The 14393-nt window shown below is 43.7% G+C and overlaps 1 protein-coding gene across 1 annotated transcript; it reads right to left on the bottom strand.

The window, feature by feature from the left end:
• Positions 1-250: 250 nt before the first annotated feature.
• Positions 251-14385, bottom strand: LOC128911009 (nucleolar RNA helicase 2-like). Its single transcript, XM_054205192.1, has 15 exons — positions 13999-14385; positions 13529-13804; positions 12113-12188; positions 10889-11067; positions 9605-9722; positions 8765-8950; positions 7252-7397; positions 6845-6994; positions 5390-5551; positions 4724-4843; positions 4175-4248; positions 3076-3235; positions 2134-2268; positions 1299-1343; positions 251-773 (listed from the first exon to the last, which is right to left on the bottom strand). The coding sequence occupies exons 1-15, from the start codon at positions 14383-14385 to the stop codon at positions 579-581; spliced, it is 2409 nt and encodes an 802-aa protein (XP_054061167.1). The 3' UTR covers positions 251-578.
• Between the last annotated feature and the right edge of the window lie 8 nt (positions 14386-14393).

Below are 14393 nucleotides of genomic sequence, written 5' to 3' on the forward strand. Positions count from 1 at the left end.
GCGCTGCGGAGGGTCGGCCCCGCCCCGCCGTCGTGGGGACCGCCGCGGCGGGTCCGGCCCCGCGCTCCCGCCGCCAGCAATCCCCAGCGGTTTCCCCCCACAGCCGCCGTGAAGGGGGCTGAGGGCAGACGGTGCCAAGCGTTCGGCATCAGCAGACGGCGACAGGCAAGCGGAAGCGCCCCAAGAGCCCTTGGGATACTCTCAAGGGAGGGGGTGGTGGTGTCAATCTCAATTTTTTCTGAGAAAAAAATTTTTTTAGAACCAGATTTTTTAATGCAAGTGTTACTGAACAGGCAAGATGCAGTAACTGTCCGTGTTTGGAAGAGCGTTGTTGCCCCACAGCGCCGAGTTTCCAGTGAAACACTCGCTCCTCGAGGTATACGTGGTGTTTGATTTAATGGCAGGAAAATGGCAGCAGCTGGTTTGCCGGGCAAAAAGAAAAATCTTCCAAAAACCCCAGTTATTTCAGCAATCCTCAAAGACAGGCTGCTTTATCATGGAATAAAGACAAAGAGGAATATCTAACAGGCTTTTACTTTTTCATAAAAATCAGCTCAGTCCCATAGCTGTCCCAGAAGCTAATCAAGTGACTTGTTAAAATCATGTCCCCTGTTTCCATTCTTAAACCAGCTGTTTCTCTTGAAGCCGCCGTCACCTTGCCTGCCATTTCCGAACCTGGAGAACCCTCGTCCTGCCTCCTGTGGGTATTCTTCCAGCTCAGGCAATTCCTTTGCCACCGACAGTTGCCATCGCCTGGTGTCCCTCCACTGTTCCTGAAACAAGACCAATGTAACGAGACTTTACGTGCCTGCAGGGGTGCCCAAGGTACCCTATATCATTTAAAAGCAACACTGAATGCAAAGCTGAATGCAAAGGCATTTCCAGACAAATCCCACCCGCACTGAAATAGGTCAGCAGATCCCTCTTGGGAGACAACTCATAGTCCTGTGACAAAGGATAAATGGTCACAAAGGGACAAGAAGGACCGAAGTCAACAGAAAAACTGGTTAACTCTCAAATACACTGAAGAGGTCAAAACGCAGAGTACCCAAAGAACAGAGGATTTTGTTTAATAAAATCAGGTAATACAATGAGAACTGAAATGAGACAGAGGCATGACAAGGTTATTTTCTATTGACTGTGCTGCGCTCTTCCTAACGACTATGTTGTCTATACAATGTCCTTATTAAAACACAAACCTTATCCTCCCAAACCACCCTATATTCAATCCTATATACAGCAATCACCAAATTTCAAATCACCAGGTTCCAAAGACAATTCTGGCTACAAAAACGTACCTGTATGTTACTCAGTTCGTCAACAGGGATATCAAAGCACACCCCCTATATCAGAAAAAAAAAAAAAAAAAAAAAAAGATACATCCAAGATCACAGACACACAATTCCAGACAGGCAACAACTGCAACTGCTCGTACATGCCAAGTGTAGAAACCAGAAATGTCGGAAAGCATGATCTTTTGGGGCAAGTTTTTTTTATAAACTGAACGAAAAACGCAGTTAAAACACAAAAACTCAAAACAAAATGCAGATTCAAATGTTCTGTGCTGACAGCAGCATTGCCTGCAATCAGCCTGTCCATTTAACAGCAATACAGGCATCATCTGGCACCACAAGCTCTCTGAGAACACACCTGCACAGGAGACGAGTGTCAGACACGTCAGGAACCAGGCTGACAATCAGGTGAATGCTGAACTGCTCAGGTCTGGCAGTAGCCTGCCCTACTCTACAGCTGCCTTTTCAACGCAACGTTAGCCTAAGTTTACAATGAAAAAAATAGAGGTCACAATATGTGTCTCTGATGCTCTCTTTTTTAGGAGAGAATTCCTGCATTATCATTTAGGAACAACGTCTCCACTCAAATAAGTGTCTTTTAAAACATGCAACTCACTTCAATGCCTTTTTTTTTTTTTTTTTTTTCATGTAGTGTATACCTAAACAGCCGTTTAAGGGGGCCTCGTGATAGCTTACCATTTTCTGAGAAACGAGACTGAGCAGGGATAGAGTGAGATATCAACACTTCTATACTGGTACTTAAGAACTCCTGTCTCAATCACTGCAAAAAATGGCCATATGTGTACACACACCCTCCTTCCCCAAGGCTGGGCCTTCTTACCGTCTTCCCCTTGAGAAAACGCATTGCGGATACTTTGGCATCTACTTCCTCACCAAGCTGCTCTTTTAGTCCTCTCCAGGCGTAGCTCATGGTACGCATTTCTATTGAACACTTTAACACCATGGTCACAAAGCCCTTCAGGAAACAAACACAGAAAAACGTTTACAAGACTAAACTTGGTTGGACAGCCTGTAACTTACTAACTAATAACTTATGCAATAACTTGCTATTGTAGTATTTAATCCTAAGAAATCAGCTAACCAGAAGTGAAGCAACAAAAAGCTTCCTCAGAAGCTGAAGGCATGCATTTAACCTAGGATTGCCCATTGATATAAAGGCCAATACCATTTCTGTATTTCAGCCAGAAACAGACACAGAGTCCCGTTAGAAAACGGGTAAAAAAAACCCCAAACTGATACAAGAAGCAGAGTCCAGCCACACGCTATTTCCAAAATTGTGTTACCATGCAACAAACTGGGCCAAGTTCTCCCTGAATGCATCAGAAAACGGAAAGGTTGTACTTTTCTTCTGTCAAGATCTGTTTGAAATCAGGTAATCACATGCTAGACTTACTTGAAATATTACAGAAACATAAAAGCTTCCCGGGAAGAGAAAACTGCAATAGCACAAACCAGCCTATTAAATTGTAAAAAGTCATTAGTTAAACTCTCTTAGAGCATCACAGTCTTCTGTCACTTAGATCGCTGGAGAAATTCTTTTAACTCTCATTACAAGAAAATTTACTGATTTCAAGTTTCTCTGGCTTCCTGCAGAGTGCCAATAAGAGCTGATTTCAGTTAAGGAACAAGCAACAGACCTGAAGCTGGGGATAAAGCTATTCAGAAACCCTACTGAAAAAACTGAGAATAAGACGCCACACTTGGACTGGACGCAAGCAATTAATTTATCCACTCTTGTTAACACAGGTATAACGTTATTTACCGCACTTGAGTTGAGTAAGGAGCGCTGTTGTATGTAAGATGCCCCAGAAATATGGGCTAGAGCCGCAGCCAGGGCAGCAACCGCCCCTTTTTCGTCTATGAGCTCTTGAGCAGATTTTCTGAAGTAGTCTACTGCGGAAGGAGGAATGGCCTCCAACAACCTACATGGTGACAACAAAAGTTTAAGAGATCAGCAAAGGCCAGTGTGAAGTGCAGTCATGTTTAAGACATAGATTTCAGATAGCTTTCAAGATTAACAAATCATCTCTATGAGCCTTGGCTATCACGCTCATGCTTCACTACCACTCATTTAACTTAACACCTTCAGGATGCTGAATATCCACCACCTCTGTTCATTAAGCCAAGCCTCTTGAAAGATGTGTTCAAAACTGAGGGTGCACAATGTTGCATGCTTGACAGCATTGATTAAAACATCAAGGGAAGGCTCTAAAATATCAGCATTCTTAAGGCTATACCCGAGAATCCACAAGAAAGTGTCTCCAGCAAACCCAAGAATCCCTTGCTTCTATTTTACATGGAAGAGAAACAAACCACTACAATGCCACTGCTGGGCTGGGGCAAGACACTTCCTGCGCTCAGTGTAAGCTGATTAAATTGGTTATTTCTGGGAGAGGCAGTGAAAACAAGCTGGGAAACTGAGAACAGCTACTTCTCTAACGCTTTTTTTGGTACACCAGCACTTCCCACCATTTTTCAGTATGCAGTGAACCCAACACCATGCCCATGATCTCCTTTACACTGGTCAAATCCTCGCTAATTATAATAATCTCCAAGCTAAAAAATCAGTTTCCCTGCATGACAGTAATTGCCTGTTCTGCTGTTGATTTCTGATGATATAAACAAAGGTTATTTTTCTCAAGACAATTATGTTCTATGAAAAGATCTATGTTCAAGCACACAGAGGTTTATTGATACTAGCTTATGAAAACAAGTCAGTGTTTACATGCAAACCAGCTGACTTTTACGACATAGGCAAAGACATTCTCACATACAGGTCTGATCCCTTCCAGCTTTGCATTAACGGCATTGTTCTTGGTAAGATCTCTAGACATCTTTTAAGAACAGGCAAATAAACTTACTTTTTGGCATCGTTACTTGAAGCTTTAATTACATCTGTAGCAGAGGGAACACCTATACGCTTAAATGTAATCCCCTGAAATCAAGAAAAAAATCACAGTCAAAGGTGTTTTCAGCACTCTCCAACTCACCCCTGCCTAAGTCACATTACTGAGACCTCTAGTCACTTCCGGTTTAGAACCTCAACACAGTCTTCACTCAATTTAAATGACTTCTAAAGCTAGAATTAAGCTTTTCTTTAAGTTCCTGTCTTTGTTAATCTGGAGCTACTTTACACCAATTTACATCCAGATTGTAACAAAAGGCATGGTCTCCTTCATGTCTGCCTACTGACAGCAACGGTACTGCCAACACAGGGAAACTCATGAGACATTAGAACAGGTTGATACAAAACCATTTATAAACGCTTATCAAATATATAAACGTTTTAGACCTACTGGACTATGAGACAAGAGTCCCATACTGGACTCATGGTTACAAAGTCTAAGAGAGGCAGAGTCTTTTTAGGAGCTGAGTAATTTCATTAAGCAGAGGTCTCGGGTACAACTCACCGCTTTGTGCTCAACTTGTTTCAGAAGATCTTCTTCTCGTCTCTGAAATAAACAAATGCAGATCCCAGTCCGGCCAGCTCGACCCGTACGTCCAGAACGATGGATGTAGGAATCAACATCCTTCAGAAATTCAGATTAAGATGAGAAAACCTTACGTCATTTAAACTGTTGACATTTATACATTGTAGGAGAGAGAAAATGCAAGCTAAATTCTAATTCGGAAGCCTAAGAAGTGATACATTATGTTTCTATACCCAAACTTGTAACTACACACAAATCACCCTGCCCCACGTATGCTGCCTCAGGTTTAACACACACTATCAACATAAGGTTTTTAAAATAAAAAGCTCCACTCGAGTTTCCAAAGAAGAAAAAGGCAGCAGGAGTATTTTAGAATTGTAATGAAACTCAACAATGTTCAGAAGGGATTCAGAAATGCTGAAACAATGTCAAAAGCTATCTTATGACTTTCCAGAGTAACCAAAACCCATCACTTTAACCAAAGCTCAAAATACAAAAGCTTAACTAGGAAATTCTAGGCCTGCATTTACAAAAAATCCACTTCATTTGTGAATCGGAACATAATTCTGGTGAAACAGAGAAATAACCCACTGTTCTGTCACAAAAAAAAATAAAATACAATTTTAGTTTCCCTGATTGACTTACTTTTGGTGGTGAACACTGTATAACAAGGTCAACCTCAGGAATATCCAAACCACGGGCAGCTACATTTGTTGCGATCAGAACTTCAAACACACCATTTCTAAAGCCTTTTAATGTAATTTCTCTCTGTTTCTGTGGAATGTCACCATGCAATGACTGGGCATCCTATTAGTGAAAGAAACCATTAACATGTCATTTAACAGGGGAGTCTAGGCTGCAGTATCTAAAGACATTTAATTAGAAAACACAAAGTATTTTGCAGAGCAACAGAAAATAGTTACACAGCTGATATGAAAGGAATATAAAGCATCCTACTTTGTGGTTTGATCCTTCTCTGGGACAATAATACCCATAAGCAGTAGTTTTACCATAATGTTATTATTTGTAGCATAGCAACAGCAAACTGCACCATTTTGCCATGGCAAAAGGGCCCACCTTCAGCTTTGACTTCCACTGGAACAAATGGAAGCAAATTTACTTAAGCAATGCTTGTCAAGAGCTGACGAGACTTTGCTCCCTTCCCCCTTCCCTGGGAAGTCATCCCAAAACCCACAGAAGCTGAAGTGAGGTTTTCAGGTAATTCCCAAACCCTACAGGTGATCTGAACAACCTCCACTTTTCATGGGACAAAAAATAGATCAAGTCTTTGACAAGGAGAAAGGGGAGAGTCACACGCTCAGAATTCAAACAAGTAACATGCTAAAGCGGAACTTACTAGCATAAGAGAAAAATGTGTCGCATACTGACACAAGAACCAAGTCATTGGATTTACTGGGAAGGCAGCAGGGCCAACAGACAAAAACTGTTGCTGCAAGATTTTAATGTGGATGGTATATGGCATTTATCAAATACTGGGCAAACCATGTACTCCCACCACTGCTCTTTCTCCGTAAATTAGTATTTAGTATCAAACAGGATTTTCTCTGAAAAAAAAAAAAAACCAAACAAACCCAAACAGCACCTTTCCCCATGCTCAAAAGGCTGGTAATAATCCAAGCAAGCATAGAAAACCTGCTTAATGTATTCACCTGAGTTCTGAACAAACTACTAAATGACCTTCCAAGGGCAACAAGACATTCCATTCTACTGTATTAGTTCAATTTTCCTGAATACTGACTGTTCAAAGAACAAATGCTATTAAGAGATGGGAATCCAAAAAGCACACTAACATGAGATGGAATACGTGCACTACACTACCTCTTGTTTATTACCATTACTACTATCTCCTGATTATTCAGCATAAGCTGCGTATTTTCCATTGATCCTGTCCTGTACGATTTTAAAGCCAAAGGAATAAATTCATAATCACAGCCAAGAGGGTATTTTAACTGTAAAGCTCTACTTTTAGAAACAGCTTCAAGTTTTAAAACAATCCACAGAAACAACTTCATCCACACAGTTGCTACCTCCATCCCCCGAATATCCACAACCGCTGCTTTTCTGTTCAGACGCCAGTACCTGTTTGAGCGAAGCATTCATAGCCAGCTCATTTGCTTCCTTCTTGGTCTCACAAAAGACAATGGTCCGCCCATGGCTGCCACTGTAGACTTGAATGATATCCCCAAGAACTCCTGCTCTCTGAGATGAGCGACACTGTATGGCCAAATGCTGTTTGGGAAAGAAACATGATAAGCATCTATATTAAATGTAAGACACACTTAGGACAGACAAAATGAACACAGAATTTTATTTTTTTTTTAAGTTTGCAAACTACTGTCCCCATATGAAAGCTCTGCTTAAAAAAATTATGTGTCAATCATGTGAAAAGTCATTCCACGCCCCCATTCATAACATCAATGCAGAACCCCCTTCATCCAGGCCACATGCTCTCAGGACATGCACTGCTCTGCAGCAGAATCACTCACTTCCACAGTCGTGGCAGTCCTTTGAGTCTTCTTTCCAATCAGGTCAATCTGCTCGTATTCATCTTTCATGTATTTTTTTGCTACATCGTATACCCATCGTGGACAAGTTGCAGAAAACAGCAGTGTCTGGGGGTTGTTCTCAGAACCTGGGAGGAAGGGCCACTGATTTCAGTCAATCATCACAAAAGCAACAGAGCTGCCCTCAAATTGAGAGGTTATATGTGCAGTAAGTCAACAAGAACAAAACTTATGAGCAATTAAAACATTTTTAATACCACAGGCAAAATTACAGTAATTGTAACTGGACCAAACTAAATCCTTCACCCTGTGCAAGAAGAAATGCAAGACGCATTTCTAGATCATCTGCTAAAAATGGTTTAGACTGTGACTGAAATCCTCCCACATACGTGAAAGAACTCATCTCAGTCCCTCCTTCCTTGGTTTTCCAATACTAACTGGCTGTGAATAGTACGGCTATACGCAAAGGAAAAAGGCAGGATAAAAAGGACACTCTGCAGACCCCAGGGGAAGAATTAAATAACAAAATAAATTACTCCAGGTAAGAACAGTTTAACAAATAGTATCTCGAAAAAGTTTAACCTTCCTTCATAGCTCAGCAGGATCAGCCACAAAGAAAAACACATTGCAAAAGAATGCTTATTATTCCCTACAATTTGCTTTCCAGGTACGAAGAAAACTTTCAAGATTGAATAATTATGACAACTCTTCCAAAACTTACATAGGTTTCCTTTTTTTAAAAGATGAACTGTACTTTTTGGCTGTTAGGACAAAGACCAATTGTGCAGAAACGGGGAAAATGTAACAGTCAAGTAAAAATGACAGTGGCTGTACTTGGACAAACCTGAGATCGATGAAGCTTACGTACTCTCCAACAGTTGTCAAGTATAGTTAACAAACGTGAACAAACTCTGCCAGCAACCAGCTTTTTGTTGCTTCTAGAGCCAGAAGTAATAACCTTGCTTTTAGTAACCTTTGGTACTTCTACTTCCAGTAATCCATCACGTTACTTTTCAAAACTTTTGGCAACAGCACAACGTGGCAAGGATTGTCACGCTATTAAAATAACCTCCTCCTGCTCCGTACCTGCTACCTGATGGCTTTGGTGAATGCCTACTACATCAGAAAAGCACAAATATACCCTAGTTGTCAACTTTGTGTGATGATGAGCGTACATACATGCCCTAGCCCTAACCCTATGCTCAGTCATCTCTCTCAGGATAAAGAACACTAGGGCTTAGGGAGCTGGGTTGTGTTTGTTGCTTTTTTGTCTTTTTTTTTCCCCCCCACCTCCTTCCAGAGATGCCATTCCAGCTCTTCAGACATCTGTCACCTTGCTTTGAACCTTCTCCAGTTCTACCTTACCCTTTTCTCTGAGGTCCGATACTAGCATTGCACAAAGGATTCCAGTTGGGGGGTGCACCAGCAGTTTTCAAACTAGTATAATTGCGTTTTATGCGCTGTCCCCTATTCCTCTCCTGTTGATGGAATTTACCTTTTTTATAAGCAAATCCTAAGATTTCTTCCACTTGTTCAGCAAAGCCCATGTCTAACATGTGATCAACTTCATCCAAAACAACATGCTTCACGCTGGAAAGTTCCAGCTTGTTATTCTGAATGTGGTCTTTGATCCGTCCAGGTGTTCCCACTAGAATATCAATGCCACTTTTAAGGAGATCAACTGGAAGAAAAGACAGAAAAACAAGGACAATGTCAGAATGCTAAGAGACAACAAGGTAAAAAGTTACCGGTAGACAGCAACACTTTTCATTTTAGAACCAAAAAGCTACTGCCCTTCACTTTAATCTCTGAATAAAGCACTACGTTCAGTCCAGGTAACAAAAAGTAAGCTTAATGGCCGTTCAAGTTGCTCTGTCAGGAATAACAGCTAAACCACAAGCAAAGCTACAGTAAGATACGCCAATTTCCAACAGCAATCAGCTGACATTAGAAATCTACAGAGCTTTATTAACAGAAAAATGCTGATTTATCAGCTAAATTCTTTTTCACAACTACCTCTGGAGACAGACAGAGCCACACACACATACACAGTTCTCACTTTTCCTCAATCATCTAGTCCCAGTATATGTCCACACAAAAACCACACAAACACAGAATAAAGAAGAAACTAAAAGGACTAGTCACTTTGCATACCTACACCTGTTGTTTTAAATAAAGATTTATTTGAACTAAAATAAATCAACCCAGGCTGTGTGTGTCCTTTGAAAGCAATGTCATGGTTCCTCACTGAAGTGAAACAAGCCAGTTTTATTCATGGAATGCATTTGGGGAAAGTCAGCTCCAGTCCAGCAGTAATTCCTTAGCATTTACTTACGCTGTTCTTTGTACGGTGTTCCTCCATAAAAACAAGCCACTGACAGTTTCTTGGTGAGATTCTTGAAGTCTTTGGCTACCTGAGTGGCCAGTTCCCTGGTTGGAACAAGAACCAGCACCTGGAGGGAGTGAAAAGAGACAAAAATGCAGCCGCACTCTGGAGAGGGTGCTAGGAGAGAAGGGTTTACTTCACATTAAACAGCTTGTACTCCCATTCTTATTCCACACTTCCTGCAGAGGTCCCCACCATCCCAGCAATGTTTCCTGCTGCCTGGAACCTGCACAACACAGCCTCATAGCCAGCAAGTGGAAACAAGGCAAAGCATTACAAGACAACCGAGATGTAGAACAGCAGTATTTTTTTTTTCTTAAATTAATGCCAGGTAAAATAGACACTTCAGTAACATCACCAAGGACAATGAAGAATTCAGCATCAAAGGCTAGAACAGTCACTAAACAATGTGTGTGATCACTAAACAAACATGATGCACTCTAGCCATATATCCTCCTTCTCCACCTACCTGCCTTCCTCCAGTATCTATCCTTCCCCACTCTGTTTTCTTTAAGGATTAAATGATAAAACAAAGAGCTGAACTCTTCTCTAGAAATCTTTCAGACAATAAGATTTTAAAACTTACGTTGCCTTAAAAGTTAATAAAATAGAACGATGAAGTAGGCAACAAATCTGCAGACTGTAACAGTTTATCAGTCTAATGATAAATATATACAGTTCATTTGCATGGGAATATGATATCTGATCACACAAATCTGGATACCAATTCCACCTCATGCTTAAGTAGAGATGTAAACGCTGCTTGCATCCATTAAGTTGAGCCTCCAGACACGAGGGGTGGGGTGGGGGGAGAACCCACCAAAAGCCTTCAGTTACCACCATGGAATTAACAGTGAGAAACAACCTCAGTGAACAGAGACAAGCCCAGTTGACCCAACCACTACCTGAGAAGAGGCAGGAGATTCAATCCCAAAGCCACACGCTATCTTCCTGAGGATAGCAGGCTGGAAGTCCACCAGCTACTACTGTCGTGCCCAACCATTCTCCCAAACACAGTCACAAGGAACCCTAAGCGTGAAATCTGTTACCGCGGTGATGCTGCAAAATCTCTGTCACAGTGTAGCGCCTGATCTGAGGAAAGCGTTTGGCATTACAAACACCAATAAAGGAGAAAGCAGTCCCAAAGAGAAGTCCCCAAAGCGATTACAAAAATCACTTTTGAAAACTGCCATAATCTAAAGGTTTGGTGTTAACCCTTAAGTGGTAAGTTACCTTTGGCGCACGGCCTCTTCTCCCATCTTGCGAGACACTCTGAAGTTTTTCAATCAGTGGAAGAACAAAAGAATAGGTTTTCCCGGTTCCTGTTCGAGCTTGAGCAATTAGGTCTTTGCCATCATATATGGGTTGAAAAGTCTTCACTTGCACAGGGAACAGGTATTTTACACCTCGAGCTGGAAGATAATCCAAAGAGGTTTCGTTAAAAGGTGCGGATTCTACTGCAATCTGAACAAACAATTTAGAAGCCCTCATATATAACTAGGCGGAATACAGAGGGCACATCATGTCAAATCCTCTACAGGATTTCTCTAGAGAGATTGCATCTCTAACAGGAGATGCAACTTATAAGAAAACCACATATCTTTGGTTTTACTCCTACTCTATATCAAAAGATATTCCCCCAAAACATAGCTGAGTGTCCATAATGGAATATAGCCTACTTTGTGATGTTTGGCGCGAGACAACAGGAGAGGAAGGAAAAAAAAAGAAAAAAAAAATCCAACATGTTTTTTCTGATACAGGTCAAGATTTTGTGGTAGCTTGGTTTTAAAGGTGGGGAAGAGGTGAGGGCGTTTGTTTCAAAACATTCTAAAACTTCAGAGAGATTTTGCACAGTGGAAGTGAAACAATCCATCCAAGAGAAACTTCCAAGCAAGGAAAACATAAAGGAACAAGGAGAATTTTGTCTGAGGAACAAGAATCACACAGCTTCCCAACACAGAGGACAAGAACTCTACAGTGATGACTTCTCTAACAAACATATCTCAAGAAAAGACATGAAAATGCCCAAAAGAATGATAATAATCATAGACAATCTGTTCACAGGAGCCAAATAGTCTTCACATACAAAACACCATTGTGCTTATTTAAGAAGTGATACTGTAAACAGATATGGGAACTGAAGTAAAGATACACAGTAAGTAGAATGATGCTGACAAGAGGAGAAACTGTGTCTCTAGAACGTATATCTAGGAATAACCACACCACGGAAGAATAAACTCTCCTTAAGGCATCTGAAATTGAATAAAACAGAAACTTCGTTCCTACTAACAACAGTAGATTCTTTCAATCTACAGTGACTGCTCACACGCATAGTCTTACCCCAGAATAAATGTAAGACAATTTAGGACAATTTCCCTTGCCTTCCGTCTCCACTTATACAGGTAACAGCGCAATTCTGGACAAACATTTACAGACATTTCTTTTACGTTAACTAACCGTTGAGAAGATTGATGGTGTTTTGTGAGAGAGGAAAATTGGAGAAGGCGCCTTCTTTTGCTTCTTCTGTCAGCTCCTAACAGGATAAAAGAAAAAAACGTTATTAGTTCGAAGAGATGGGCAAATAACATACCCTACCTAGGCACACAAGAAAAGCTGTGCATTTACTTTACTACCACAGTTTTACCAGCTACCTCCTTTCTGTTTAAAGAAAACTCTTGTGATGCAAGTACCTGACAAACAAAAACATCATCACAGCGTAAAGTGGGAAAATTGCATCTAGCCACCCTCTATTAGAAGACAAGACACACCGACACAGGCTGCACCACTCATCGTGACAGAATTCCTACAAGCGAATCCTGGTTTTACATCAGTCTTAAGTAAAGACTTCGTGCCAAAGGTCTTCCTGCTCGTTACCTGCAACCACTTGTTCAAAACCACGACTACTGCTGTTCCATCCCTAATTCAGATATACCTGCACCATCTTTTAAAACACACGGCAAACAAAAGGGAACAACCGTATCATGCACATATTCTTGGCAAGTCAGGAAAGGGACAGTACTTGTTACAAATCTTAACTGGACTCCACTGAAATCATTAAAAAACTGTTTTTCACAGCAAAACATATTTCGTGTCACAAATCACAGCTACTCAGTACACCACACAGCTGCTTAACTTTGGACACCAGTAGATACTTACTTAAAACTCACAATTTAGCTTCTACTTCAAAGACCCAAGAGATGACACCATTACACCCAACGTACAAAAAGCACTCTCTTGATTCACATTCTCACCTTAAACAAAGGCCCTGCGCAGGGGAAGGCAAGCTGTGGGACCCTCTCGCACGCATGGGCGAGGCCAAGGGTGAAATCTGAACAGGGAGAACTCCAGAAGCACGAATTAATGAGGATATAACCGTGACCTTCCCTTACAGGACACCCTGCCAAATACTTCTTCAAAGGGGCTGCCAGCAGAGAAAGCGCTGTCGCGGCACAAAGCGGTGCATGCTTCTGGGATGGCAACCGCCTGTGCAGCAGGGAGAAACCCTTGTGCTGCAATACACAGAACAAGCTGCTACACGAAGACAAGCTACAGTGTGGAAACCGCTTCCAGCTAGCCAGCCTCCTCCCCTGCAGGATAAGCTACTCCAAACGGCTTGGAGGGGGAAAGCACGGCAAGGAGAGATGGCCACCACGTGTTGGTGCACGTGCTGCAGCTTAGGCGGAAACAGGCGTGATGCCAGGTGCCGTGAATCGACGGGGAACAGCGGCAAACATCACACACAACAGCAGCAGCCTAACACTCCCACAGCCGTCAAGTGCCAAGTCTCCACACAGCACATGCGGCTAAGCCCACTCGTTACCAGCGGGACTTTAATTAAGCAAGACGAGGGCTCCGCGGGCAGAGCGTTACTACCTCTGCATCGCTGTCCTGCTCTCCAGCCGCTGCCTCACCGGACACGCTCTGGCCCACCAGGGATGTCACGCCATTGCTTGCAGCAGAGGAAGGTTTCCCCGTATGCTGGGAGCCGTCGCTCTCTCCAGCCAGACCGTTGCTCTTCCCCTTGATTTTTTTTGTCTTCTTCGGCAGGGGGGGGTCAAGGTCACCGTCGCCCAGCCCACTCTCCTCAGGTTGGGCCTGCTCGCCCTCGGCCTTCCTGCGCCGCTTCACCTTCTTCTCCTGGGTCTCCTCCTGCCGAGGGAAAGCGGGGGTTACACCGAGGAACCGCCTCCGTTGTAACCCCTCGTTATTCGACTTTAAGGCCTGAACTCCCGCGCGCGCGTCCCCCCCGGTCCCCTCAAGCCGGTGGCGGGGCCGGGCCGGCCCTGGCCGCACAAAATGGCCGCCCCCGCGGCGACACGTGTGGCGCGGCCGCCTGCTCCCACCTTGGCCTTCCGCCGGCGACCGCGGCGGAGGGACTCGGCGCCCGCCGGAGCCTGCGGCTCGGCGGGGCTGTCGGCAGGCACGGCGGCGGGCATGGCGGACGGCTGCTCCCCGGCGAGCTGGGCGACGGCGCTGCTGCTGCTGCTGCTGGTCTCGCCGCGGCAACCCCAGGAGCCGCGCCCCGCCCCGGCGCGCAGGAAGTGGGGCGCGTCCGGCGGGCGGACCGGGCGGCGGGGCAGCACCGCCACCGCCGTCGCCGCCAGCAGCGGGCCCGCCCCGCCGGGCAGCCAGCACAGCCGCCGCCGAGCGCTGAGCGGGGCGGCCGCTACCGCCGCCGCCCGGGCCGCGGGGAAGGCGAGGCGCGCCGGCCGGCACCACACGCCGCCCATGCAGCCGC

Source organism: Rissa tridactyla, chromosome 6 (genome assembly GCF_028500815.1).
Source record: "Rissa tridactyla isolate bRisTri1 chromosome 6, bRisTri1.patW.cur.20221130, whole genome shotgun sequence".
NCBI lineage: Eukaryota > Metazoa > Chordata > Aves > Charadriiformes > Laridae > Rissa > Rissa tridactyla.